Here is a 27753-nt window from a genome sequence, read left to right as displayed (position 1 = left end):
CATCAACCTCCGCCGGAAATTATAGTTCCTTTTATCAATTCATTTTTCCTTAAAGCATACCTATTAAACCTTGACTGACAAATGATTAACAACCATTGTGCGCGTCCTGACTCATCCGCGCATTTTAATCCGTAGACCTTGTCGAAAAAACTCTTGACTCCCCTGGGCACATGAAACTGGACACCCGAGCGTTTGAGGCCCCTCTTTCCATGCGGAGGAATACATTGTTGCTGCTCACAATGTGGATGGAGGTGGTCAAGATGTCTACTAGAAGAATGAATTCACCTCAATTGTAACAACATAAAGGAAGTCGTGGCGCGGGATTGTTTGGATACAGACCTGCAACATTGTATTTGTGACGTTTGTGTTTTGTAGGAGGATGTCAAAGGAGGAATAACACACATTGTTGCGCCTATCAGCCTTTAATGCGCCGTGCTTCAAATTCTTTCAAGTTTTATGTTTTTTTCCCTGCGAGATTCAACCCTTCTTTTTTACAACTGGATGTAATACAACTGATAAACAGAGGTAATGCTTTTTGGTTATTTTGTAGTGTTTTACTGGGATACTAAGTTGAATAATTTTAGTCTCTCATTTACATCAGAGAAGGCACATAATTGCGTAGCCTATTGAAGTTCAATTTAGCAAGTTTTTGGGATGTCTGCTTATGGAAGTGGGGGGATGCAGAGTTTTTTTTTTTTTTTTTTTTTTTTGCTTGCTTAGTGGCTGTGGTGGTGGTGGGAAGTCCTGCCCAGTTTTGTGCTGGTGGTCTTTAACCCAGTTCTATCCTAACAGAAATGACTCCTTTGTCCTTTTATCAAAGTAAGGATTAGTTTTGTGGGGCGCGTATGAGTTGAACTGACTAGTCAAGAGCGAGAGCTGTCAGTGAAAATGTAATTGACAAATTTCTAATGGCTGAAAGTTACATATGCTACATTTGTTACACTTGTTAAAATGTATCACTTCCTACTAAACTTGAGCACCTAGTTGTAGTGCGTTGTATTCAGGTTTGCTTTTCACAAAGCCTTTGGTTTATTCGGTTACTTCGTTGAATATTTTTGGCAGGAAATTCCTCGTGCCCCCACCCCCACTCGCCTTCATCAAATCGCGAGTCTCTTGAGGAAAAGTTGACATTTTGTCGCGGTACTTTTATTAACTTTAGCTTTATCCCCAGCCAAGCTCGTACGTTTATCTCACAACACCATGAATAATTGAGAATTATCGGCCGGACGCCTGGTTAATATTGATAATAATTCCGTGCTTATCAAAATTACGTGCGTGCGATCGATGTGGCCTATCGGTTTTTGAAATGGTTAGCTATCGGAATACAATAAGTTTACAACTGAGAATAAATATTGACATTGTTCATGTCTGGGTAAGCTTAGCCCTACTTACACAAAGAAAGGGACGTGACTAAACACTAGTTCCACTTTCAATAATTCAGAGTTGTTTTTTAAATAGGCTAGACCTTATCGTGGTATATTTGCGGTATTTTTATACATAACGTGGATTTAGTTCGGGTACACTATGGTGCTTGGTGGCAACACTGTTGCGCTCTCTTACAACTAGACTAACCGCCAATAAGCTGCAGTGATGATAGCAGACTAAAGATAGGCTACATTTTTATTTTAAAGCCACGAAATGCCTTCCAAACGCGTGTTTTTCCTGGTTTTCGGTGTCACCTTTTTATTTATTTTCCCGTAGGTGTGTATGTGTGTGAGATAGTCAAGATAGGAACCTTTACCGTTAGGGCTGGGAATCGTAAGGAATTTAACGATTCTGCTTCAGTTTCCTCATAACGATTCCTTGACGAATTTATAGCTTTTGGCGAAATAATATTTTGAGGGAAAAATGCTACACCTATTGCATTTACAACAGTCTATTGTCAAATTGTGTGAACATTTCAAATTTAAACAGAACCGGAATAGATAGGCTACATGTAGGCTACACTTTTTTTCAAAGGTGTGTTTACACTTTTACAGACTTTTAGAGACACCATTAATGCAATTCTTTAAAATCGGGCTTAATTCTAAATGCAAATAGTAAACAAACAAAAGGTAACACATTTCATTAATTTAGGTCTATGCTGTGTAGGCCTGTCTTATACACGTTGTCATATGAACAACCAGTCAGTAATTAGGCCTATGCTTATTTAAGTCAGGTTCATTTCGAATCAGATATAACTAAAGTAAAAACTTATAAGTGAGTTAGATTAATTCATAAACAGCACCGACTGATTCATAAGCATTTGTTGATGCACGACACAGAACCGATTCATAAGAATCGTTCGTTCGAAAATGGAATCATGCTGGTTGCCCTGTATTTTGCATCACTTAAAAGAATCGGCTCGTAGAGTCGTTGGTTCAAGAATCGGACTAGTCTGATCGCGTATTTCAAGCTGTAGATTCAATAATAATAGGAATTGGAAAAACTTTCAGAATATGGTGATCTACACGCTTGAGAACTATTATAGGACCTGTACGTCATAAATCATGCGTTTCCATTTTTCATATAGGCCTAAAAAGAACCAGTTTTCGATTTCCAACCCTAATACTATGGCCCTCACCTCGTACGTCAACCAGCAGGGCTGACCATAGCAGTTAAAACGGCTCCATGTCTAGTTTCTGAGACATTTGTCAGATTTTACATGGAACAATGCCAGTATACTGAGTGAAATATATTTTTGCGTGTGATTTGTCTTTGTTTCGTTTTGCATGGATTTGGATATCTGTATTGTCTTTTTTTACTGAGGGGCTTCATGTTTTTATTCAGTTGCTTTTGTATGGGAGTCAAGAAAGCAGTGTGAATAAAATGTATTTGCAAGGTGTAAAAACACTTTTATTTTAGCCATTGGCTTGCAATAGTGTTATAATCAGACTGTTGATGGGAAAGGCTAATAAGAACTGCTAAAGCACACCACCTGTTGGCATGCAATAGCGTACAGGACTCCTTAAAGGGATAGTTCACCCAAAAATTGTAATTACCCCATGATTTTCTCACCCTCAAGCCTTCCCATGTGTATATGACTTTCTTCTTCCAGACGAATACAATCAGAGTTATATTAAAAAATGTCCTGGCTCTTCCAAGCTTTATAATGGCAGTGAATGGAGGATGATATTTTGTAGCCCAAAAAAGCACATCCATCCATGATTAAAGTAATCCATACGGTTCCAGGGGGTTAATAAAGGCCTTCTGAAGGAAAATATCCATATTTATTACTTTATCAACCAAAATAACTAGCTTCCAGCATACGGCCTGGATGAAAGTAGAAAGAAGAAAGTCATATACACCTAGGATGGCTTGAGAGTGAGTAAATCATGGGGTAATTTTCAACTAACCCTTTAAGATGCCACTGAGAAAAGTTTCTCTTCTTGCAGTATTTGACAATATCATTGTATGTGATCAAATTAGCAACTTTTTAAACATTTTACTCCAGTTGGAGGTCGTTTAAATGTTTTCCTCGTTGTTTGATGGTCTCCTTTTATGCAAAACTACTGGCCAGATAACTATAAATCATACAAAGGATAGTGATGTACAATAAGTTAAGAACACTGATTTGCATGTTCCATGTGCTGATAGATATCATTGTTTCATGGAAACTGATTTATTGCTGATTTCATTTGCTGTCCTTATGTTGCATAACACAACAATATTAATAAGAGTGATGATATTATAAAACTGGTTGAGGACCCATATAGAAGGACTGACAAAAAATGGTTTTACTTTTTCTTGTAATGCTTTTCTAGCCATGTCGTTTTAACGCAAGTGTAAAACAAACTGGATTTCCTCGGCCAAATTTATTATCAGGCAAGTTTTAGATTTAAGATTGAATTCTTAGACAAATATAATAACTTGGCACTGGTGTTTCGTGAAACCTTCTCAAGCAATGCTTAGTTAGTTAATTAAATGTAGTAAATTTTTCAATCCATGACAAGAAATGTGGGACATGCAAACGCTGGTAATATACTCTTGAGATCTGTATATTATAAGTACAATACACTTCCACTTCTATCTACTATTCCATACGACGACACTTGACTTGCACTTCTTTACTGCCTTTCTCATTCATCTGGTCTTTAGACGGCTCGCCACAGCTGTCTCTTACTCTGCTTTTCTCCTGCAGGGTGCTTTAAAGACCGAGTGGTATGAACGAGGCGCACCAGAGAATGGCTACAGTGGGAACAGATAAGGAACTCAGTGACCTGTTGGATTTCAGTGCGGTAAGGAAGAAACTGGAGTCTGGACAAAAACTGCTTTATAGATTTGCATCTATCCTTATTTTCTTCTACAAAATCTGACCTTGTAGTCAGGGGTTATCAGTTTTTCTTCATTCCTCTTCGGACTGATCGCATCTCACGTTACAACGCTGAATGTATGGAAGTGTTGTTGGTGGCTATAAACATGATAATGGATCATTAAATCATGTGCAATCCTCCGACTGGCTCCTGGGAAGTGTGGTTTGCCATCTGAAACGTCTTCGGCATAATAACCATCACTCAATCCTCTCTAATTTTAACATCTCACCATTTTTTTTCTCCTTATCCTTTCATTTATTATTCTCCATTCACCTGTTGTTAAAAATTGATTATTCCTGGCGGTCATGCCATCCTTAATAGCATTAAAAAATAGTGAAAATATAAAAATGTTAATCGCTTGATTCATTGGATGGCTCGACCATGCTTAATTTATTGCATTGGAAAATTGCCATCTACTGAAGCAGTGAATCAATTAAGACAATACATTGATAATCAGACGTGCCAGACCAAATGCATTATGATCTCACATCTAATTACAAATTGTTGATGGTTTAGTCACTCCCTCATATCGCATTAATTTTCCAGCCTTGAACCTTTGCAAAAACCGAAGGATTTGCGGATTATGCATTCAGAATCTTCTTTCTTGTGGTGTAAAAGATGTTTCACGTCATGAAAAATGTCTACCACACCAGAATGTCCCTCACATGCAAGGCTGGCACTGTTGCTGCTTATAGGTTTATCTTTGCACTTCAAAAACAAAGAGACATCATCTATCCAAGTAAACAGGTGTTCTTCACCCCTTTCTGTGAAACCTTCAAACCTACAAATTCTTTGTAGTTTAAGACAAGGATGCATCTTTAAGAGCTGTACTACTTTATGAGTTGTTTTCTTTCTTTCCAGATTGATCCATTTTAGTGGGTTATATCTGGCAAAGGTGATGTGACCTTAAGCATTAAACGTTTGAACTAGCTAAACTTGATGTCACATTGCGTGGAGCCTACTGAAGTGAGTTTGCTGTGATATGCTACTATGCTTAAACTCGATCTCTGTTTCTTATTTATCTGTTGTAGATGTTTGCGCCACCTGTGGCTAATGGGAAGAACAGACCAACCACACTTGCTAGCAGTCAATTTAGTGGTTCAGGTAAATATTCACTACTAAACGCATGCCTTTTTTTGCTTGTTTAGAGAGATATCACACATTACTTTTGCCATATTTGTGCATTTCATGAGTTTAAAGTGATGTTTTTTATAGCAGTTGAGGTGTTTGGGCTAGTTGCTAAGTGCTCACTTCTCTCAACAGAGCAAGAGAACATGCTTCTTCTTGTTTTCCTAAATCCCCTCTTTTATGAATACACTGTAGTATATCCAGAGTCAAAGCTTGGGGCATTTTTGCATCCCTTTGAACTGGTTGTTCTGTTGAAGCACTATTGCACAAACTTGAACATCATAAAAACTTTGTTAGGTCAAGAGGAGGGACTGATTAGTTGCATTGCTGTTTGTAAAAATGGTTGAGTCCTGAACATTTTAACAGCCCAAATCTCATTGTCAGTTAAAAAGTTTGTATTTTGCTTTGTTTCTATGTTTGTCGTCTTTTTCTTTATAACCAGTTGCACACCCCACTCTTACATGTTATTTTTGCTCCCATTGTTGGCTGGTTTTGCTCCAGTTAAGATTGTTTCACAAGCTGTCAAAGGCATGAACGTCCCATGCGTTTCTCTTCAAGTCTTTCCAGCCTGTCTGTCTTTCTCCCAATCGACACTCCAAACATTAGCCTTGAATAAGAACAATCTGAGAACAAAGACTTAAATAAAGGCCTTACGGTCTCCAAACGATTCCCCCACCCCACCGCGTAAAACACTCCTCCCCCCACACAAGAAAACACTTTCTCCCCCTGCCAACTGACAGGAAATGGACCTACTCTGCAACAAAGCTCTCTCATACCTCCCACCACCCCGCAGGAGGCCGCATGAAAACAGCAAAAGAAACACCGTGAAAGATCACCAGCTTCACTCTCGGTCTGTGGTGGCCTAAAGTGCCAATTCCATAGCAGGGCCAAGCTAATGTCTCAGTTTGAGATTTTTATTGCGAGAGCTACCTGACACCGAGGTGACCCCGACTCTTAAATCTGTCACTTGGGAGATGCTTCTAGAAGGTCTCCACATCAGTCAACATAAAACTCACCCTGTAAACTCTGTATAACAGGATATGACATGTTCTCAGATTCACTATTGAGAAAAAAGGTCCAAAGGACAGTTCTACAGAAGTATTCAGTTGAACTCTTTAAGGAAGGGTTCAGTAAATCTTAAGCTCTGTTGGCATAATTTGTTGGCATGTTCTCGTTTACCACAGAAAATAAATATGATTATCCTCAGCTTTTTATTAAGAAGCATTTTAAAGGTTTTAAATCACTTACGTTTGTCCTTAAAGTGTATTATTTGAACTGTGAAGTTGTCAGTTTTGTGTTGAGACCACTGTTCCAGCCAGATAAACTTTTAGTTATTCATCACCAATGTGATTTGTGTGTTTGGAGTCTTCTTTTTGTAAAAAGGTTTTCTTTTGCACAAATTGTCCAAAAGTTCCAGGATTTATTGACATTACATGGTCATGACAGGAATTGCAAGTTTTATATATATTTTTGCACAGGCAAGGTTATTATTTGCAATTGATCAAACTAGTCTTATGTTAAAACGTATGTCTTCAAAACTGTGTATTTTAACATTTATTGTGTTGCCCTGTCCTTTTTTTTTTTTTTTTTTTTGGCTTATAAAGAACTATGGGACAAGTCATATTTTATTGTCTGTGGTAACGTGACAAATTCTGTTGATAGAGCTCGACTTTTATTCAACCCAAAACATTACTTAAAAATCCCAAAAAAGTGTTGTAACAAGCTGTGATCTTGAATTAAACCTTTTTCCTTGCATGGACTGGGTAACTTTTCAGCTTTAAACCATGATTTACAAATTGGACAGTAATTAAACTTCTGACTGTCCCCTATGATTCAATCTGAAAATCCACAAAGTAAGGACATGTTTCGAGGAAGTAGTGGCCTTCAGAAGTGCATCTGTTCCTCGAGACAAAAGTGCTCGGAAGGGTGCTAATTGCATTAGGCCATCTCCTCCCCCCTCCTTGGGCATAGCCTTGCTGTTTGCGGGAGTTCTTGCATGGGAGGACTTCACCAGGCGTCCTCTCGCTCACCTCCACAGCTGCCCAACACGTCACCCACTGAGGACAGCGTTAGGACAGGACAGAGCCCATTTCCCCCCGGTTACACCCCTAACATGCAAGCACATTTACACACACACACACACCTCAAGTCTTTATGACTTCACATTTTATATCTGCTGCGATCTACATATGAATAATGGCACGCTGTAGAGCTGATGCATTTGAAGGAGTGTATAAAGGAAATGATCTTTCCTCAACGCAGGAAATGGAATCAGTTCCTGCTTGACTGAATGTCAGATTTGTCTTTGTAGAATTGCATTTTGATGCTTGCAGCAAATAAGTGGCCAATAACTCAAAAGATAAATTGCATTGTATCCTCACACAAAGCCACGTTGTATATGCAAAACCAAATCTGACAGAAAAACCACCGGTTTAGTTTGCCAATATTGTTGTTCAAATTGTCAGTCCTACTGACAAATGCCACCCAAAGCCATTCGCCACGTTAAACCTCTTATATGGTCCTTCTGCATCTGAATCCGTATCTCTGCCACTTCATTTTTTCCCCACATAAGTCTGCCAGGGAGATTCTTTCACTCACTCAGTCAGTGCCCACTTCATTTCCCATGCTGCCTGCGTGGGCTCCATAGATCACGGCTGTCAGCGTGGATGTCGCTATTTGCTCTGCTTTGTTAGCTTCATCACTCATGCTCAGCCTTCAGTGGCCGCTCTGGCTGAGACCCCCTCTTCTCTCACACATTTTTAATTAGACCTAAAAAAAAAATCAAAAGGAGAATATGAATATTCATAAACCAACTGCATTAATATGCACAATTATGCAAATCAGCATGCAATTAAGCCATGTGTCTTTGGAGAGCTTTGCATTAAGGCATAAGACAGGAGGCAGAGGGGAATGCTTTATGAGGAATTTCTGCTCCAGTACACTTTAAAACGTTTCCGCAATGTTTTTGAATATCCATATTTCTACATATAAAGCATATTGATGGCAATGAGGAGAAACTTGTACACACACTACATATCCTGTATGCCTTGTTCTGAGACCTGTGTTGTCCCTATGGGTCTCCACTCCCAATTGTACAATGATGCTAATTTCGCAATTCTTTGATCAGCCTGTTTTTGTTCTGCTTGCCGTGATATTCCTCCCCCCAACTTGTCTTAATGAGATCCAGTGACTGAATGAATGCTCCCTTTATGGTCAGTGATGTTGAGGCTTGCTGAATGACATGGATATTAGTGTGGTGTGATGGTTTTGGATGAGATCCAGAGACTGTCTGACAAGCACCGAGAACCAGCCGCCAAATGTCCAATGGCCTTATTGCATGAACGGAGAATTAAGAAGGATCTTGATGGGAAGGTTTAGTGCATGCCAGAATTGGAGAATTGGTCTGACAGCTTGTGATCAATTGCTTTGTAGGTATGGAAGAGCGCAGTAGTACTTGGGCTGCCGGAGATCAAAACAGTCCATCTTTTAACCAGGTACGGGCAAACCCAATGCCTTGTTGGCCGTCTAAAGGTGTTGTTGGGGCATGTTTTATAGTTTTGACCTGCTTCTGTCTTTGCTTTTCCAGAGCTATGGAGAGGGTTCGCACTACAATGAACATGATGGACTATCTTCCCCATTCCTTGGCACAGGGATTAGTGGTGAGTTTTACCAATGTTTGGTTGGTTGATCTCAAAGCTACTGTTGTAGAAACTGCCCCATGGGTTGCCTCGAGGTTGCCCAAGGTAAATGAGCTCATTTTTGGCCTCACCAAATGGATTCACTCTCAGAAGTCAATTCACTCTTAATTGACTTGTGATTCCTCCAATCATTGTGACTTTTGGACATATGTATTTAACAATACCCACTATTTTTTTACTCGCAGGTAAGAATGAAAGGGGTCCATACTCTTCCTTTGGGGGCCAGGTAAGTTGAATCAAGTCAAAGATCAACTCTTGAAAGTTCTCCTTAATATCATTCTCTCTCTTTTGATCCAAACCCACCAATCTGTTGTTCCCTATAGCCGGGGTTCTTGCCCTCAGACATCGCCATGCCTTCTGCAGATGCCATGTCCCCATCCGGTCTGAAGTCAGGCTCACAATTCTACCCTTCATACCCCAACAACCCCCGAAGACGCCCCTCTGATGGAGCCATGGGTAAAGAACATACATCACTTTCTAGACTTGGGTCTAGTCAATATTGAAAGAAAAAGAGTACCATGTCTGTTTTAATCTTTTCACAGATCCCCAACCAAAAAAGATCAGGAAGCCGCCAGGACTGCCATCTTCAGTGAGTGATCTTTCTGAAATATTCTATCTCACCAATGTTTCCCATTAGAAAGTTTTTCATTAAGATCTCAATTTCAAGATATCATGTTTTTAATTATCAAGAAATACACAGATGTTAAGTCAGCAAAGTTCTGCTCTTTTGCAGTGGCTGATAAGCTTACCATAAGAGCTTAAGTACGTAAGAATTATATAGTGTCCATTACAGGAACTTTTAGTGTTGACTTCAGTATTTGTGGCATCTGAAATGGTTTGACATTAGTCCCAAAGCCTATAGACAAGGGGTGTCACTGGAGGAGCACCTTCCTACCGAGTACAATAGATTTAACATACATGCCTGAAAGAGGTCGCCCTCCAGTAGTAGGATTGGACACCCCTGCTATAGATCTTATTTGGAGCAGAAGCATATTTAATATGGCGTGAACAAACACGAAAACGGCAGTGAGTGTTAGACGTAGGAGTCCTCCTAAAAGATTATATTAATGTCAATCATTTAGGCAACAAAACATCCTTCCAAAAACATTCCAGTGGACAGACTTTTGATTGAACAGACGGTATGTATTTTAATTTGCGTCAAAATAAAAAGACCTCTTCCATGACTAAGGTTCATAATATTTCTGAACCTTTGGCCATTGCAAGTCAACATTAACTTGAGGAAACATTCAAGTAGCCATACCCCTTTCCAAATCACTTCTTTTGAGTAATGGGATGCGTAACTGTTGTTTCATAGTCTAAATCCACATTAGCTCAACACTTTGCCCTCTAAACCCTCTCCCCAAACACGATCCTACAGATTTGCCCATGCTAGACCATATCCTCCCCCTCTTCCAAAGTGACCCAGTTGTGAGTCCCGTTGCACTTTTTCTCTCTCTCTCTCTCTCTCTCTCTCTCTCTCTCTCTCTCTCTCTCTCTCTCTCTCTCTCTCTCTCTCTCTCTCTCTCTCTCTCTCTCTCTCTCTCTCTCTCTCTCTCTCTCTCTCTCGCGCTCTCTCGCTCGCTTGTCTTAGCTCAGATTAATGGCTTCTGATGAGCAAGGGTTCTAGCTCCTGCTGAATCCCACTCTATGGCTCAGTATAACTTCCTCTTGTGCCGCCACAGCATTATAACACCCCAATGATTGCGCCAATGCTCACCTGCTACTTTTAGCATGCATTAGATATTTTAAGTTTAAATCCAAATTTGGCTCAGCACTAAAGGATATTGATCCTTAACTTGTCTGGGCTTGCCTTGATCTTGTCGAGTGCATCAACAAATCATTGTGAGGATGTGTTTCCTGGTGAACTTCAGAGAAGAGGGCCATTCGCAGGTTTTTTCCCCCTCCCTCATTTGTTCTTTTATGTGGTTTCTACATAATCGACCAGTCTATTTTGCTCCACTCCTACCACTTCTTCAGCAAGACCTCTCCCCCCACTGTTCTCACCCCTCCCCTCTTCAGCCCAGCTGCCTGTGGAGTTGGACGGGCTCCAGGAGTAGGCAGATGGCTCTGTAATTAGAAGTGCATCTCTCCATTCCCATCCCACTTCTCCCTGTTAAATCAAATTACAGGCAAAAGAGAAATATCGCTTTGCTGGATTTGTATTCTCCACTGGCCCTAGACCCACCCGCCCGCCGGCGCCCCCTCCCTCCCAAACACTCGCTCATGTATGCGCACATACAGACAAACATACTAATCATACATGTTAAAACGTGCTTGTTGGTGAATACGCTGTATGAACGTATGCCTCGAGGCTCCTGTATTCAGACGAGTTTCCGATCATCATTCAGTTCCATTTTAGGCTTCCTATGAAAGATATATATTGTATATTGGTATAATTTAGTTATATAATTATTATTATTAAAAACAAAACAAGTACCTTGTTTTTCCATTTCAGTGTTATGGGAGATGTCATTACCCAGTGTGCTTAGCTTGATTTGGACTCACTCTTAGTGATTGTGCTCCCTGTAGCTGCCCTCCCTCTCCTTTTTTGGCTCATGGGAGTGCGAGAGGAAGCGCCGACTGTGCCATGAGATGGCCGTGGCGCATTTCCCAGCATGCTCTGTTCTCTGTCCCTGCCACTTTATCTGAGGGGGCACTATGGAAACACGCGTACACGTCATTTGTACCGAAAACCACAAAGTGCTTGCCAGCTTCATGGGCTCCGTACCAAGTTGCGCATTCATGTGAAAGCGATTTGCCTTGGTTTTTTCGTCCATATGAACCCTGTTACTATATGAATGTCATGTGTCTTCATGTCCTTCATGTACCTTGTTTATAAATGCAGGTTTATGCTGCCACCTCTGGTGATGACTATATCCGTGACGGTGCTGCCTACCCGGGCTCCAAACCTGGCACTGTGTACCCAGGATCTTTTTACATGCAAGGTGTGTACATGGGGAAATACAATTATGCAGAAGTCTGTGCCACATCTAAAAACCCAATCTCCCCAAGCCCTAATGTGATGCTAATATTAATTGGTACATATTATGTTCACGCAGACATGTTGCAAACAGATTATTAATGATTAAGCAATTATCTTGTAGTTTTGTTTGTTTGATTTGTTTGAAATTAGGAACATGCACAAAGACAAATGTTTCTGTGGATTATGATAGCATGTCTGCACAGGTTCTTGTGCTGACTGGTATTGATCCTTCCCATCTGCCTTTGTGTTCGCAGAGGGCCTACACTCCTGGGACCCCTCTGGACCCTTAGGTCAGTCAGGATACACGGCTATGCTGGGGAATTCGCCACACATCAATCAGCCTGGCTCCTTCTCCGCAATAAACGCACAAGACAGGATGGTATGGCTTCTGAACGTTTTGAAGGTTTTGGAGAAGGGCTTAAATTTCAGAAGCTCCAATCACTGTGTTTGCCTCTACAGAACTACCCTTTGCATGGAGCGGACGTCAATGGTTTCCATTCGGGCTCCGCAGCCTATAGCCACTCATCCTCCATGAATGGATCAGACAGCATTTTGCGTAAATTACCTTCATCATTTTAATTTGATGTCCTCTAGGTTGTGAAATGAGCTTGTAATTGGGTTCAGATTGGATCTTAAAGTTGATTCTTCTTGTGAAATCAATTTTGGTCTTAGACTAGTCTGAACTTGAACTATAATTGAGGAAATGGCCTTCAATCTTTCATTCAGATTTTGAATGGTTATTTTTAGCGGATTAGCAAATTATGGATCAGCTGAGGAGACATGACATTGATGTAATAAATGAAGTTAATAAGTTCTCTCATTCTCCCCCACAGCCAATAGAGGCCCAGTCGCAAGCAGCTCAGGTGATGAGATCGGAAAAGCTCTTGCTTCGGTGAGTGAGCTTCCATTAATCACCATGAAAGAGCATTTGGCCATGTGAAGTCAAAGGATTATTCAGACTTTCAATGATCCTTTCATTACAGACTATTATTATTATTAGCCATATAGTTGGAGGTGTGCAGAGCTTCAAATTTAGTCATGTTCCATGTGTTTTTGATTGACAGATCTACCCTTCGGACCACAACAGCAACAACTTCTCCTCCACTCCTTCCACTCCTGTGGGCTCCCCTCAGGGCATTGCAAGTAAGATACACTATCTTATTCTGTCAAAGGTAGATCCGGTTCATTAGATCTGTTTGTGTTGATAGGTACCAAGACAAATATGTGAATGCAGAAGAAGCCAGAATAATCGTAAATCATTCCCTTTAGATTGATGGGCTTTGTGTAGGCAGAGGTGTAAATGTGAATATGAAGCTCTAGAGCGCCATCTTGTGTCACAGTGGCATTCCACATGTTCCACACTAAGGCTTTGTATCATGTTCTTCTCAGCAGGTGCAGCACAGTGGTCGAGAGCTTCTGGCCAGACTGCTCTGTCTCCTAACTATGAGGCTGGACTACATGCACTGGTAAGTTTAAAAAGATCCCTTTTCAATGGCTCAAGTGTCACTTTTTGATTGGGCATTATTATTAAATACTATTATTTATATATTTAAAATTTTAGTTATCAGTTTCTCCATTTTTAAAATACCTTATGATATAAAATTTCATGTATTCTTTTAGGTAAATATCAATAATATTTCTCCACAGCAGAACAAAATGGAAGACCGACTGGAGGAGGCCATTCACGTGCTCCGAAGTCATGCGGTGGGTCAGGCCCCGGGAATTCCTGGAGCCCACGCCGACATGCATGGCCTACTGGGTGCCGTCTCCACATCCAGTGGATCCATGGGGGGTCTCTCTCAGACCTATTCCAACCCAGGACTGCCCCTAAGTAACAGACACCCTGCCATGGTTAGTGTGGAGACAGAGTAGTATGATTCAATGAATAACACAAAATGGCATCTGTGGAATCATCTTTTTAATGAATTGGTTTATTTGGATGCGGTATTCATTATAAGTATTGCTTACATTTTATTTTAAGGTGACCTTGTTATAGTGTAATTACACAAAAGCAATTAGTAATATTAATTACCATGTACTCATTATTGGGTTTGGTTTAGGGACTGCAGCTTTTAAATTATGCATAATTTAGTGTTGTTACTATAGTAAGTACATATAACATAAGGACACTGTGTGTGTGTATTCTAGGGCTGTCAATGTTAAACGCATGTGATTCATTCAAAATCCTTAACGCGCTACAATAATTTTACGCAAATAGATTAATGAAGCATGCGAAATTGCGTCATTAACTTAATTTACGTCACGCAGTTAGATGATCTTGGGAGTCGTGAGTTTATCACACAAAGCATCTACAATGGCGCAAGCACCTGTAACCCTGTTAGGCGGAAATTTCTATTTTAACCCAATTTCGCTTCTCTGTTTGCGATCAGATCATTTTAAGCCGCTAAACTCCAGGAAAGTTTTCAGTCCAGTGATCCAGTAAGCGAATTCATTCAAACAATCAGTCCAAAACCGCACTAAAGTAAACCAGGCTGATTGTATCAGAGATGGCAGAGAGAATAGAGACTCACGTTGTGTTTTCAGTGAATTATTCATTCTAGTGTGTGTGTCATATTCTGTGATTGTTTCTGAAGAGCGTGAGCCTTACGCATCGCGCTGTGTGAAATACAGACTGAGCGGAACGTCAAAACATCCCAACGCTGTATGGCTGGATGATACGCAAACTATGTTTCTTGGCTGGATAAAGCAAACCAGCATCTCGCTAGTAAAGTTTTGATGGATGAGGATTGCAATCAAGGTAAAGACGATTGCGGTGACGTAAGGGTCGTACAGTAGAGCACGCGTGAGTCAGTTAAATTGATTCGCAAACATGTGGTACTATTCGGTATCGCAACTGGACTTGTTTCAAATGTAAACAAGTCTACCTGTACACTGAAATCTGAAAAGTTTTCTTTCCTATAATGTTTTTTATTTTTTTTTATGGGTGCTTGGTTGTGCATACATTTATGAATTTTATGGACTCCTTATAGCATTCAGTTTTTTGGTGTTCTTTTGGAGTCTCAAAGTGTCCTTTTTTTTGGAAAGACACCTAAATTTATCACCTTTTTTAATCAAATGGTTTACTTTGCTGGATAAACAGGATAAATAGTGTATGCTTAATTTTTACAAAAAGTGTGCGATTAATCGCACAAAAAGGTGTGATTAATCGCAATTAAAAACTTTAAAATATATATATTAGGGCTGTCAACTAAATACATTTTCTGTTGAGTAGTCGCTCATTTAAGCCATTCTACTGGGATGTTTATGATATTAATTTAATTAGTTAAATATATACTTGGGGAGTGGCATTGGAAAATGGTTTCAGTTTCAGGACTGAGAAAGAATGTTAAATGTAACAATGTTCTACATTACAGAGAAATTCTAAACCATAATAATGAGCATTTAAGATATAAATTAAGCTCTCAAGCGCACACATAAAGCTTGCTCCAGTGCAAAAGTAATGATTATGATCGTGTCTGAAAATTAACAATTTATTCATTATTAATCGATTTCTGAGTCCGTGTCGGCTGCAAAGATGAAGTTGACGATGCTGATTCGTCCCACAGTAGTGAGAAATGCATGTCAAGTTAAGCATGTAGTAAGCGCGGTACTAATTTAGCTTTCACACTCCACACGAACACTTGGATATGCGCCTAATAATATTTATCTAGGTTAATATTAACGTTAGAGCGAGCGGCCATGTAAAGTGGCTAACGTTGTTTCAAATGATGTACTAAATTTATTGAAGTTTTATGCTGCTACTCGGGAGAAATTAAGTTTTAATGTGTGTGTGTGTGTGTGTGCATAACTTTTATGTAATTGTCTACTTTTTGTTACTTTTTCAAAAGCGCAATACCTTCACTTTAGTTTAACAACTCTCAGTAGCTACAGTTTCAAATTAGCATCCCAAACAGTAATAACAGGACCGTAGTTTAGATCATGTAACACAAAACAATAATAATGCACCTGTGGGTATTGATATGTGCTAATTACTCTCCCTTGTTGCACTTGCCTGCAGGCTGGAAGCCATCATGACGACCATGCCTGCCTTCCTCCCAGCAGCACCCTGTTGCAGCCAGCTCATGCTTCAGGCACCCCACAGCCTGGAGGAGCTCCGGAGGGTTTTAACAGTGAGCAGCAGTTTCAATTTCTCTTTCTGAACCAACCCAACATGTAAACAACAGATGCAAACGCTGAAAGTTGCCAGTTAGTTTCAGCGTGATGCATTTGACGGTTTTCTGTCTCTAGATTCAAGTTTGCCCGGAGGCTTGGCCCACTCCACGCATTCGTCAAACAAATCCGACGTTAAGAATGAGGACAAGGAGGATGACGAGAACTCCTCTGTGGCCGATAAGTCTGAAGAAGAGAAGAAGGAAAGCAAACAGTCTCGCACCAGACCAAGGTACAGTTTCGCCCCATAATGCATAAAAATGGCTGAATTTTTTCAGAACCGAAAACGCTCTGGCACATGATGGTTTGAAGCAAGTCTGCATTGTCTTAATATGATCTACTACAACAAATGTCTAAATTTCTGTCTGTCTTCACATTGGGCCAGGCCTGATTTCAAAGTGTTTGGGCATCCCCAACACACAAAGTACCATGTTTTATAGTGTTCTCCCCTCCCCCATTTCCCAAACTCTCACATTGTTTTCAGAAAGGAGGTGTTTGCCCATCAAGTCCTTTCAAGTTTATCAGACCAGGGAGACGAGTAAGTCTATCTCCCACCATAGAGTGCATGTTTGTGAAAGACTCCGGATGCACACTTGATCGCTTTTAAACATTAAATGGCTGAATGATATTGTGTACAAAATGAATATACAGTATGCTTCTATTGGCTTTTAAAGCCATTAAAACACTATAAGATGATTTTGACACAGGTGGGACTCTCTCCTATATGACGTTTTCATGAGTATGAACTAGAATCGTAGGTCTTTGAATGTGCAAAGCACTGCAAAATCAGCAGACAAAGCTCTTTTTTAATATATATAAATCTTTTAATTCAACATTCATCTCTTGATCTAAAAGGGGTTAGTGATTATATACTACCAGTAAAAAGTTTGGACATTTTTATTATTTATCTGTAACTGACTGTATATTGAATAAAGGTAGGTGAATGCTCGTCCTACGACGATAAGAAGCATGACAGGATAGAGGGAACTGTTCAACTCTTTATAACTGGTTTGAATGTTCACATCCACTGGCATCATTCAGTTTGAATATTCAGACTGAATATTCTACAGCTGTGGTTGGCCACGAGGTATTAAACGTGGACTTTATTAACACCTGAAGAAAATGGCGGAGCAAGTGGCAGTGAAAGTGAAAGTTAACCACAACCAGCGGCATACTTGATATAAGTTTCAGAATAAAAGTCCTTACAATATGCCACATATATGGAACTAAGAACATTATTATCATCATGAAATAGCGAAAATGATAAAGTCAGTAAAACTATGAAATAACACAAATTTAAGTATAAAAATTATGATGTGAGGTGCATGCTGGGAGTTTGCATGTATGCTGCTTTTCTTCACTATCTGCTCCAACTCATGCAAAAAATACAGGTTATTTTGTAAAGAAATTTATTCAGTTGTCAAAAGGTTTGGGGTCAGTAATTATTTTTTTCTTCTTTGAGATCTTTAAAAAAAAAAATTTATTCCAAATACAGTGACACTTTATTTTAAGGTGTCATTGTTACAGTGTAATTATATATTTAAGTACTGAGTAATATTAAGCAACTACATGTACTTACTATAGGGTTATGGTAGGATTAGGATTTGGTTGAGGGTTAGTTGCATGTAATTATGCATAATTTACTGTTATTTCTATGGGGGTACATGTAACATTATGTAACAAGGACACTGTCAAATAAAGTGTTACCCCAAAAACTTTTCTTTCGAACTTTCTGTAAAAATATCAGTTTTCACATAAAAAATAAATAGCAGTACACCTGTTTTCAACATTGATAATAATAATAAGAAATGTTTCTTGAGCAGCAAATCATCATATTAGAATGATTTCTGAAGGATCATATGACACTGATGACTGGAGTTATGGTGCTGAAAATTCCGCTTTGCCATCAAATGAAATTAAATAAGTTATTTTAAATTGTAATAATATTTTACAATATTACTGTTTTTTTCTGTAGTTTTTATCATATGTGGCCTTGGTGAGCATAAGAAACTTCTCTCAAATACATTTTTTAAAAATCTTACCGACCCCAAACATTTGAACAGTGTTGCATTCAGACAAAATATGTTTCTACTAAATTAATGTCATGTATGCATGAGCCTTTAGATCAAAAGGTATTTATCGCTAGAAAACATTTATGTCAGGTGTGACCTAACATTTTACTGGTACAGCTTGAAGATATTTATAATGGTTTACAACTTTACATCTATTATGCTTGAGCAGGCACCCGTTTTTTTAAACGCATTATTTATCTTTTTTTATTATTATTATTTTGTATTTAAAGCAATTTTTTCTTTAAAAAAACAAACAAACCCTGAAATGTAAATGTTGTCATTGTCTCTCCACAGTCTAGACAATGAAGAAGATGATGAGGATTTACCGCCAGAGTTGAAGGTCGAGAGGGAGAAGGAGCGACGAGTGGCCAACAACGCACGCGAGCGACTGCGCGTGCGTGACATTAACGAGGCCTTCAAAGAGCTGGGCCGCATGTGCCAGCTGCACCTGACCAACGATAAACCCCAGACCAAACTGCTCATACTGCACCAGGCCGTCAACGTGATACTAAACTTGGAGCAACAAGTCCGTGGTATGTGTTTTCATCCTTATTATTGGTTTTTCTGTATCTAAACACAACAGCATTTACTTGTATAATGTGATTCTGAATATTCATGGGGAAATTATAGGCTGGGACTAGATTGTGAAATATGGTAGGCTTTGATCAAACTGATTTGTCCACTTTGCCTTGTATACGTCAACAGAAAATTCCTTTTTTAAATGTATTACATTTAAAAGAAGACTTATTTTATCAATGAAATGCTTTGTTACATAGACAGCTATATTTTTCTCAAATTGAATACTTAAGTGAATCTGCTGCTGTTCATTTAGCATTTTTACATTCATTTTCATCCAGAACGCAACCTGAACCCCAAAGCAGCTTGTCTGAAGCGACGTGAAGAGGAGAAGGTGTCCGGGGTGGTTGGAGACACTCAAATGCAGCTGTCTGGACCACATCAAGGCCTTGGAGGAGATGGACGCAACTCTGTCAGTCACATGTGATCATGTGGTACGTAAATGTCCATTTATACATGGCTTCACTTTGTGTAACCGGTTATGTTAACACTTTCTGTTCACTTGTAGATATTTCCACTATTAAATTATGAACATAAATAGTGTACAGTGGTTACAAAACCTTTTCAGACGGCAAAAATAAAGTATCACTGTATCACTACTATATCGATTGTCTGCCAATATTAGACATTTTCTTTTCTTTATTTTATGTATCGGTCGATATTGTATGTTTAAATATGCATGTTCATTACCTTTGCCGTCATCTTTAAAAACACTAATAATTTGATAAATGTCATCTTTAGCCAATATCAAAACCAGTATCCATTTTTCATACTGTACATTATAATGTGATGCCTAAAATGTACTTGAATTATTTTAAACTATTTTTTTCAATTTAGTGTTTTTTCCCCCATTTATTTAGACAATGGTATAGAATTTGAATATCTGTTATTTATCATATGACATTTAAAATACATGGGTTGGACAATGAAACTAAAACACTGGTCAATATTTTGTTGGAGGTTTCATGCCTATAAATACATGGCCAATCTTTACTGATTTTACATTCCATCAGTAAGAACAGTGTGAAGGTTGAATTAGCAGAGCAATAGCACAGTTGTACATGAAATATTGCAATCCACACAACACAATGGGAGAAACATTTCAGATTTCGGATTTCAGAGAGGACCAATTGTGGGTGCTCATCTGTGACCAAGACAGCCAATCTTTGTGGTGTATCAAGAGCCATGTTAAACAGGCTAATGTCGGCACCACCACAAAGGATGAACCACATCCAACAGGAGTAACTGTCATTGCAAGAGGGAGCTGTCTGAAAGGGATGTCCAGGTACTAACCTTGAATGTATCCAAAAAACACAAAACCACAGCTGCCCAACTCAATGCAGAATTAAATGCGCACCTCGACTCTCCTGTTTCCACCAAAAATGTTCGTCGGGACCTCCAGTGTCAATATTCATGGTCGGGCTGCTATAGCCAAACCTTTGGTCACTAGTGCCAATGCCAAATGTCGGTTTCATTGGTGCCAACAGTGCACATATAGGGCGGTGGACAATGTGAAGCATGTATTGTTCTCTGAGTCCACCTTCACTGTATTTCCCACATCCGTGGGCGTTTACAGTATGGTGTTGAAAAGCCTTAAAGCAGAGGTCTTCAATCGAGCTCCTGGAGGGCCACTGTCCTGCAAAGTTTAGTTCCAACCCTAATCAAACACACCTGAATCAGCTCATCAAGCTCTTCAGAATCGCTTGAATATTCAAAGGCAGGTGTGCTGAAGCAGGTTGGAACTAAACTCTGCAGGACAGTGGCCCTCCAGGAGCAGGATTGAAGACCTCTGCCTTAAAGAGGCTTAACATCCAGACTGTTACGTGCCTAGGGTGAAGCACGGGGTGGATCAGTGATGGTTTGGGCTGCAATATCATGGTATTCCCTACTGTGCTTGATCAGCGTGCCACTGCCAAGGACTACCGAACCATTCTAATGCACCCGATGGTTCAAACATTGTACCCTGAAGGAAGTGAAGTGTATCAGCATTATAATACACTAACACACACAGCAAGACTAGTGACAGTATGGTTTGATGAACATGAAAGTTAAGTTGAACATCTCCCATGACCTGTACAGTCACCAGATCTGAATATTATTGAGCCCCTTCAGGGTGTTTTGGAGGAGCGTTTTTCCTCAACCAAACACACAGTGACCTGCCGCTGTTCTGGAAGAAGAATGGCTCAAAATCCCTCTGGCCACTGTGAAGGACTTCTACCTGTCATTCCCAAGACGAACTGATGCTTTATTGGCTTCAAAAGGAGACCCTGCACCATACTAATAAATGATTGTGGTCTAAATCCAGGTGTTTCAGTTTCATTGTCCAGCCCTTGTAATCATACACTTATTGGTATAGAAATCAGTCTTATTTTAGTATATTTATAATTTTTTATAGTTTCCGTTTTCATAATTGTTTTGTGCTTTTGTAATTTTTTTACTTAAAAAAATAAAATGATAATATATTTAGATATAGCTTTAATTTTTATTTGTTTTAGTCCTTTTAGTAGACCTACTGTATTTCAACTTCAACTTACTTCAGCTGCCAATGCAATATTTCAAGTTTTTCATCTAATATTTTATTTCATAACCGCTTTATTTCAATTCATCGTTAAATACGTTTTATTTAACGATAACATTAATATAAATCATGGCAAAACATGTCTGTTTTCTTTCCTTAGATCCAGTGAAATTTCTTGGGGCTCCTGGAAGAAGTGACCTTGAATCTCTTCCACCGTTCTCATCCTCTCTGTGCATATCGTGACTCGGAAAGCATATCATCCACGAAATAAAGAGATGCACCCTTCAAACCATTTTGGACACATGAACCGACCCGCCAAAACTGACACAGCAGATTTTGTCCGTGATCACTCCAGACCGCAATTACCAGCACAAATGTGAAGAACTCTTTCTCAAGTCGTTTTGTATTTTTCTGCTTCCCAACAACGATGGATCATAGGAATAGACACATTCTGACCACAACTGACATTTTTTCCACTGCAGAGAGTTTTGATCGAAAGACGAGACAAACGTCAATTTAATCATGGATTTGTGCCTAATTGTTACGTTTTATATAAGACGCAAACTGCTTACTCGTGTGGAACAAAAGTTTGGGAGTTGCTTGTATATGAGCAAGTCTTTTTTTTGTTAGTTTTTTTTTAAATGTGGTTTGTCATTCCCTACTGAAAGGTACAGTCTTACATGCATTGTGTAACCAAACCCCATGAGAAGTGGGGCGAACCTGTGGTGCTTTTGAGGACGGCATTTCCTAGCAGGCCTCTGCTCTGTGGGCCAGGGCTCTTCCAGAAAGGGAGAAAAGCACATGGGCATTCGCAGCTCTCCAGACTGTTTCATCTCTTTGGAAATATCACGCATCATCAGCTCTCACGATGCTATTGACAAGTTCAGCCAATCGGAAGAAACTGCTTCATAAAAGGAACATGAGCTTTTGTTACAATGACAACAATGCTTGGATTCCATTGCATTTCCAAGCACAAAATTGCCAAGTTGACCTTTCACCTCTTTCCTTTCGTAAGCCCTTTTATTTTTTCACCAGGATACGTTCAGTCATCACTCGCTCGCATCGTTGCCAAAAGTCTGAAAGTGTACACAAGTCCACCTCATGCATATGTAATGGATGTTATTTCGATTTGAGAAAAAAAAATGTAAGAATATATATAAATATATATATTTTTGTTAGTCTATACATTGTAGATTTCTAAATAACAAAAACATATTAGTTTGAAGTGTAGAGTCTATAGCGCAAGTGAACGCTCCGATGCGCCGTACGATTTCAAAAGACCCTGCGTATATTTTCAGAAACGCAAGGTTTGGGCGAGGCGACCCACCCTTAATTTTATCCCAGATGCCCCCCAATAGCTCTATGCTCATGATAAAGGGATTTGATAATGATGATTGAAGGCGTGTTGAGGTTTAAGACCTCGTGATGGTTTCCTGATTTCAGGGAACTGTACGTCACTAGAAGTGTTCTTAGGCAATGGTGTAGTGTGTAAGCAACATTCGCCATCATTTCAGTCTCGCCAATGCACATAATGCAACCTGTTTGAATGTAATATTCAAATGTACACAATCTCACGTCTCCATCAGACTGGCTTACTGTGAGTTTTGTTGATCATATTGTCATTTCAAGGTGTACGTCTCAACCCGATTTCTGTCATGTGTGTGAGATGATCTTCCCTGATGGTTTGAATTATGTATGTAGGTTAAAAAAAATGGTGTTATAACCTGTGTAATTGTCAAAATGTCCACAATGGATATGATTTCTGAGTAATAACATTTCACCGTAAGGGGGATACTGAACTTAGGTTGTCCTAAAGTATAATGGAAACATAATATTAATTCTTGATAAATATAAAAAGTTCTTGAACATTTATATATTGTGGCCTTCTTATTCTCAAGACTGTCATTTTTTGAGAGTGATGCCTTGTCAGTGCCTAAACTTACTTTCATTGTAAACTTGACCATTTGTTTTATTATTTCAAAATGCAAAAATGGCTCATCCATCTTTTTGGATTTGTTTTGTTTCTTTCTGGAAGTATCTGTGTTGTAGTATTTAATCTGCAATTTAGAAACATGGTAGTCTTTCATCCTCATTATTATGCTGTGTGTGTGTGTGTGTGTGTACCTTTTTGGCAATTTTAGGATTCTCTTCCTGTCATCTTTGGCTCAACTAGGTTGGAATTTGTTTTGTTTTTTTGCTTTTGAGACGCTTGTGTCCTGTGATCTGTGAAGCACACCAGAAAATTGAAGGATCTTGGTCGATTCATCAGATGGGGGCAGGAAACGCTAGACTGTTATTCTCAAGTAATTTTTGTATTATCCATCTGATACCATCTCAAATGCATGTTCATTTTGAAAGTATCTATAAAATATGAGTGCTGGACTTGTTTTTGCCCCCTGCTTAATGTTTTAGATGCTGGAGGAGTGTTGTCATGTCATCATGGATTTTCCTGTCTGAAATTACTTTCTTTTTATCCCTGAAGCATCTTGAATGTCCAACTGAGTGAACATTTTGAATGAATGGTCGTGCGCCGAAGTAAGATTGCTGCCATGATTTCCATCAGAATTAAGAAGTGTGTGAATTTTACAGAACCTGGTGTCTTGCAGTTGCAGTAGGGACATGAACAATACTGCTGTTGTCTTCAGAGTGCCTCCGGTTTTTGTCTTTATTATTTTTCGTCTTTGTTTTTATAAATATATATATAAAGTAGATATTGAGAACTGTCCTGTATATAACAGTAATGTAGCAATAAATGTGCCATTTTTAATAACAGAATTATACATTTTTTTCAATGTCTTGCTTTGGATCTTGTATACCTTCAAATGAGTTAAATAAAAGAAAACATTGTAATAAAAGCCTTACCATTGCGTGTCTTTTGCGAGAAATGCTTTGAGTGAAGAGAGAACTCTTCCCGTTCACACTTTTTCTTTTCTTCTCTTCTTTTTTTACAGATGGTTCACACCAAGAACGACAGTTATAACGATAACTATTGCATCCACACCAACGGACGATACTCTTGTTTATAATAAGCGCGCGCAGAAGCTTTAAATCCTCGCGCGCTTTAAAGGTGGATTCTGATTGGCTGTCAAGGCATATCGTTGAAAAAAAAAAACGACTGTGTAGACCTTTTTGTAATAAATAAGTAAAAATGGAACGTTTGTCATAGCTTTAAATTTATATGTATTGTCCTTGGTGTGAAAATGCCTTTAAAATAGTTTTAACAGTAGTTTTCGTTTATCTGCTACTACCTCGAACAAAACTCATATGAATATCTTTTAAAGTTTTGAAGTCATATTTGTGACAACTTGGTTATTTCTTAGAAGCGTTGTTGCTTGGTAACTTGTAAACAGATGGACTGGTAAAGTCCTGCACACGCTTGTGAATCTGTGCTCACGGTTATTTATTTATTTATTCAATTTTATTTTATTTTATTTACTTGTGATAAATGCCGGGCATCAGCAGTATTTTCTGCCATTTTCATTACAAAGCCTTATTTTAAAACGTTGCCTAACACTCCATAAATTTAGCTGTTTTATGCAAATGAGCAGTCTGCACAGTTCCAGAATTTTCTATCAGGCTGATATGGGGCAGCCTAGGGTCCTGAAACAGCCATTTCAATTTGTTTATTTATTGAACAGAGGAGGTCGGTGAGATGATGCAAAAGATTATAAAGCTGATCGGACCTAAATATGTCTCAATTGCCAGAACGTGGTATGTTCATCCTTGATTTATTGAAGAGTCAAGTAACGTTAGATGTTAACTTAAGAGTCGAGCCATTTAGCATCCACTGTAATAATTCTAGAATAGCATAGTAACTATTCATTTATTAGTAATTATTTATTTTTGAAATACTTTGTTTCTGTCCTTGCAATCCAGGGTTCCCACGCTGGTCGGTTGGGGTACAGTTGGTGGAGTGGCTGTTGTCTATTTCACAGACTGGCGACTGATTCTGGATTATGTTCCATATATTAGAGGGAAATTCAAGAGGGATGATGATGACTAGTTGTCCAACTCCTTATCATGGATCTGCAGAAAACGGCTGTGTATTCCCACCGGGAACAAATAGCTTATGCGTTGATCCGCCAGTAGGCGGCGCTGGTGATGCGACGTACAACTAGAAAGACTCAAGAAGATTGTCACTTTAAGATTTAATTTTATACACAGATACGTTTGAATAATGTTTTACTGTGCCTTGTTGGGTTAAATTGGATGTTGACGTGACTGCAAACAACTAGCATGTCTTGCTTGCTTTCGGTCTGTACAGGGCTGATACTTGGGAATGGGAGATGATTGTTTCAAGGCTTGACACATCACTCAGTTTGAATTTGCACATCAAATATGTTGTATTTACTTAGTGTTACTTTGTCACTTTTGTGAATAAATTCTTTCTCTATGCATGCATCATAAATGTTTTTGACTGTACCCAGATGGCACAGGTACATCTCTAAGATGTCTGCTAAAGAGCACCTAGTCTGGAGAAACATTTGTTGTGTACAAACATCTGATAAACGTCTTAGAAAAATATATTTTACATCAATTCTAAATCATAAACATTTTAACACTCATGTGTTGCTCATTCATTTTCAATAACCCCAAATATTTAGAGAGTGATTGTATAAAAAATATACATTTTCAATAATACAAATTATACACCATTGTTTTGTTTTTTGGGGGGATATGAAGTACTTTACCTATTTACCGCAAAATTCCTCATACACACCATTAGCATACATATAAAATTTCATTTTTATGAAAACACTTCAATGATGATTGATTTAAATATGAGTTGTTTCTGGATATTGATCTAGATGTTAGGGGCAAAATTCTGCCAGCTGCTAGTTAGAGAAAAATTTGTAGGAAATAAAGTTTTACAAACAAAAGTGTTAATACCAAATACTTCCAGCCAAGACCCATAGAGATCTATTCATTTTATTCTTTACATTTTATTATATAGCCTAAATTTTATTTTATTATATATTCTGGATGTGGCTAACAGCTGTATGATGCATATTTTGTGAATATATATATATATATATATATATATATATATATATAAAATAAGTATTTTTGTCAAATTTTAGAATTTTTTGTTGTTTGAGGTCTTTTGAAGTGTCCTTTTTTTGCAATAATGCCTTGATTGTAATACAATCAAGACTAGATTTTAATCACATATTATTTATTACAATAATCCAAATGTATCAACTTTAGAATAAGAAATACATTTTAGAAAAGTAAATAACACCAACAAAAAAAAATCAGCAATAAGCATATAGTAGGAACAGGAGCGGAGTGAACAAACGTGTGTGTGTGTGTGAGATAGTTCATTTATGTGTCAAAATGTTCATATTTATGCAGGATTTATTATTATTATTTGTTTGTTTTTTGACAAATGAAAAATAAAAACCCAACAACCAGAGTATCACTTTTTCCTACATTGTATCTGTCTATAAACAAAAAAAGGCTTGATTCTGTTGTCCTGAGGGTATGTGTGTGTGCACACATCACACACATACCCTCAGAACAACAGAATCAAGCCTTTTTTTGTTTATAGATAGATAATATAGGAAAAAGTGACAAAATCTTATGCAACTGAGATGAAGGATGAAGGGAAACATGGTTCCCTTCATCTCAGTTGCATAAGATTTGATCACTTTTTAACTAAGGAAAAGTCATCATACTGACCCCAAACACCATGTCTATTTAACGTCAGACAGGAAACATGACATAATGGCAGATGAGCAAAAACTAAACAATATCTTGCAGATGTAAATGCACACATCAAATAGACGCCTCCATGATGTGTGCTATCTTTCTCAGCAATTCTGAAGAATTGTGGTATAAAAACTCGTAATTCTGACTTCTTTCTGGCAATAAATTTGATCGTTTTATCTGATATTCCTTTTACTTATTAATAAATTGTAAACCAGATTCCATGTTGATGGAAAACAACCTACTTCGGAGTAGGCCTTTTTCTTTCTTTTTTTTTTCTTTTCTTTTTTTTTTGCTTTCTTGCCCATACAAAATGTTACCATGGTAACCATAGTTTCCGCCAAAAAAAGCCCCTTAAGACTTCTCCTGAAATCCTCAAAAGAAAAGCCCCGCAGAACCTGCACACGTATTCATTTCCAGCACAATCCCACAGGATTTTCGTGATCATTTTTTGTGGGGGATTTCCTGTAGGACTTTTAAAATCCAGGACTCGCGCAGTAAACCTAGGCTACTCTGTACAACCGGGAATTTTAGAGAACAAGTAGTGAACGACTGCAAATAATTCGAATATAAAATCTTACATGGTTTGAAGAACAACCGAATTTTA

The 27753-nt window shown here is 38.5% G+C and overlaps 1 protein-coding gene across 6 annotated transcripts; it reads left to right on the top strand.

Moving 5' to 3' along the window:
• tcf3b (transcription factor 3b) lies at positions 1-26002 on the top strand. 6 transcript variants are annotated; one of them, XM_082137752.1, is made up of 22 exons: positions 1-525; positions 4121-4217; positions 5324-5396; positions 8853-8914; positions 9007-9079; positions 9304-9344; positions 9442-9574; positions 9661-9707; positions 11964-12063; positions 12356-12480; positions 12561-12657; positions 12935-12993; positions 13166-13244; positions 13494-13567; positions 13752-13952; positions 16120-16231; positions 16350-16503; positions 16756-16809; positions 18638-18876; positions 19201-19353; positions 21598-25148; positions 25314-26002. In XM_082137752.1, exons 2-20 carry the CDS (start codon positions 4143-4145, stop codon positions 19344-19346), a joined length of 1944 nt encoding a protein of 647 aa, XP_081993878.1. In that variant the 5' UTR covers positions 1-525; positions 4121-4142; the 3' UTR covers positions 19347-19353; positions 21598-25148; positions 25314-26002. The 6 variants fall into 6 exon arrangements, with proteins under 6 accessions (XP_081993878.1, XP_081993879.1, XP_081993880.1 ...); XM_082137751.1 differs by having other exon boundaries at positions 2-525; positions 13749-13952; XM_082137750.1 differs by having other exon boundaries at positions 2-525; positions 13491-13567.
• The last annotated feature ends 1751 nt before the right edge of the window (positions 26003-27753 follow it).

Source organism: Leuciscus leuciscus, assembly GCF_965113295.1.
Source record: "Leuciscus leuciscus genome assembly, chromosome: 15".
NCBI classification, from domain to species: domain Eukaryota; kingdom Metazoa; phylum Chordata; class Actinopteri; order Cypriniformes; family Leuciscidae; genus Leuciscus; species Leuciscus leuciscus.
The sequence above is the reverse complement of the archived record's forward strand: the minus strand, read 5'-3'. Positions and strand labels throughout refer to the sequence as shown.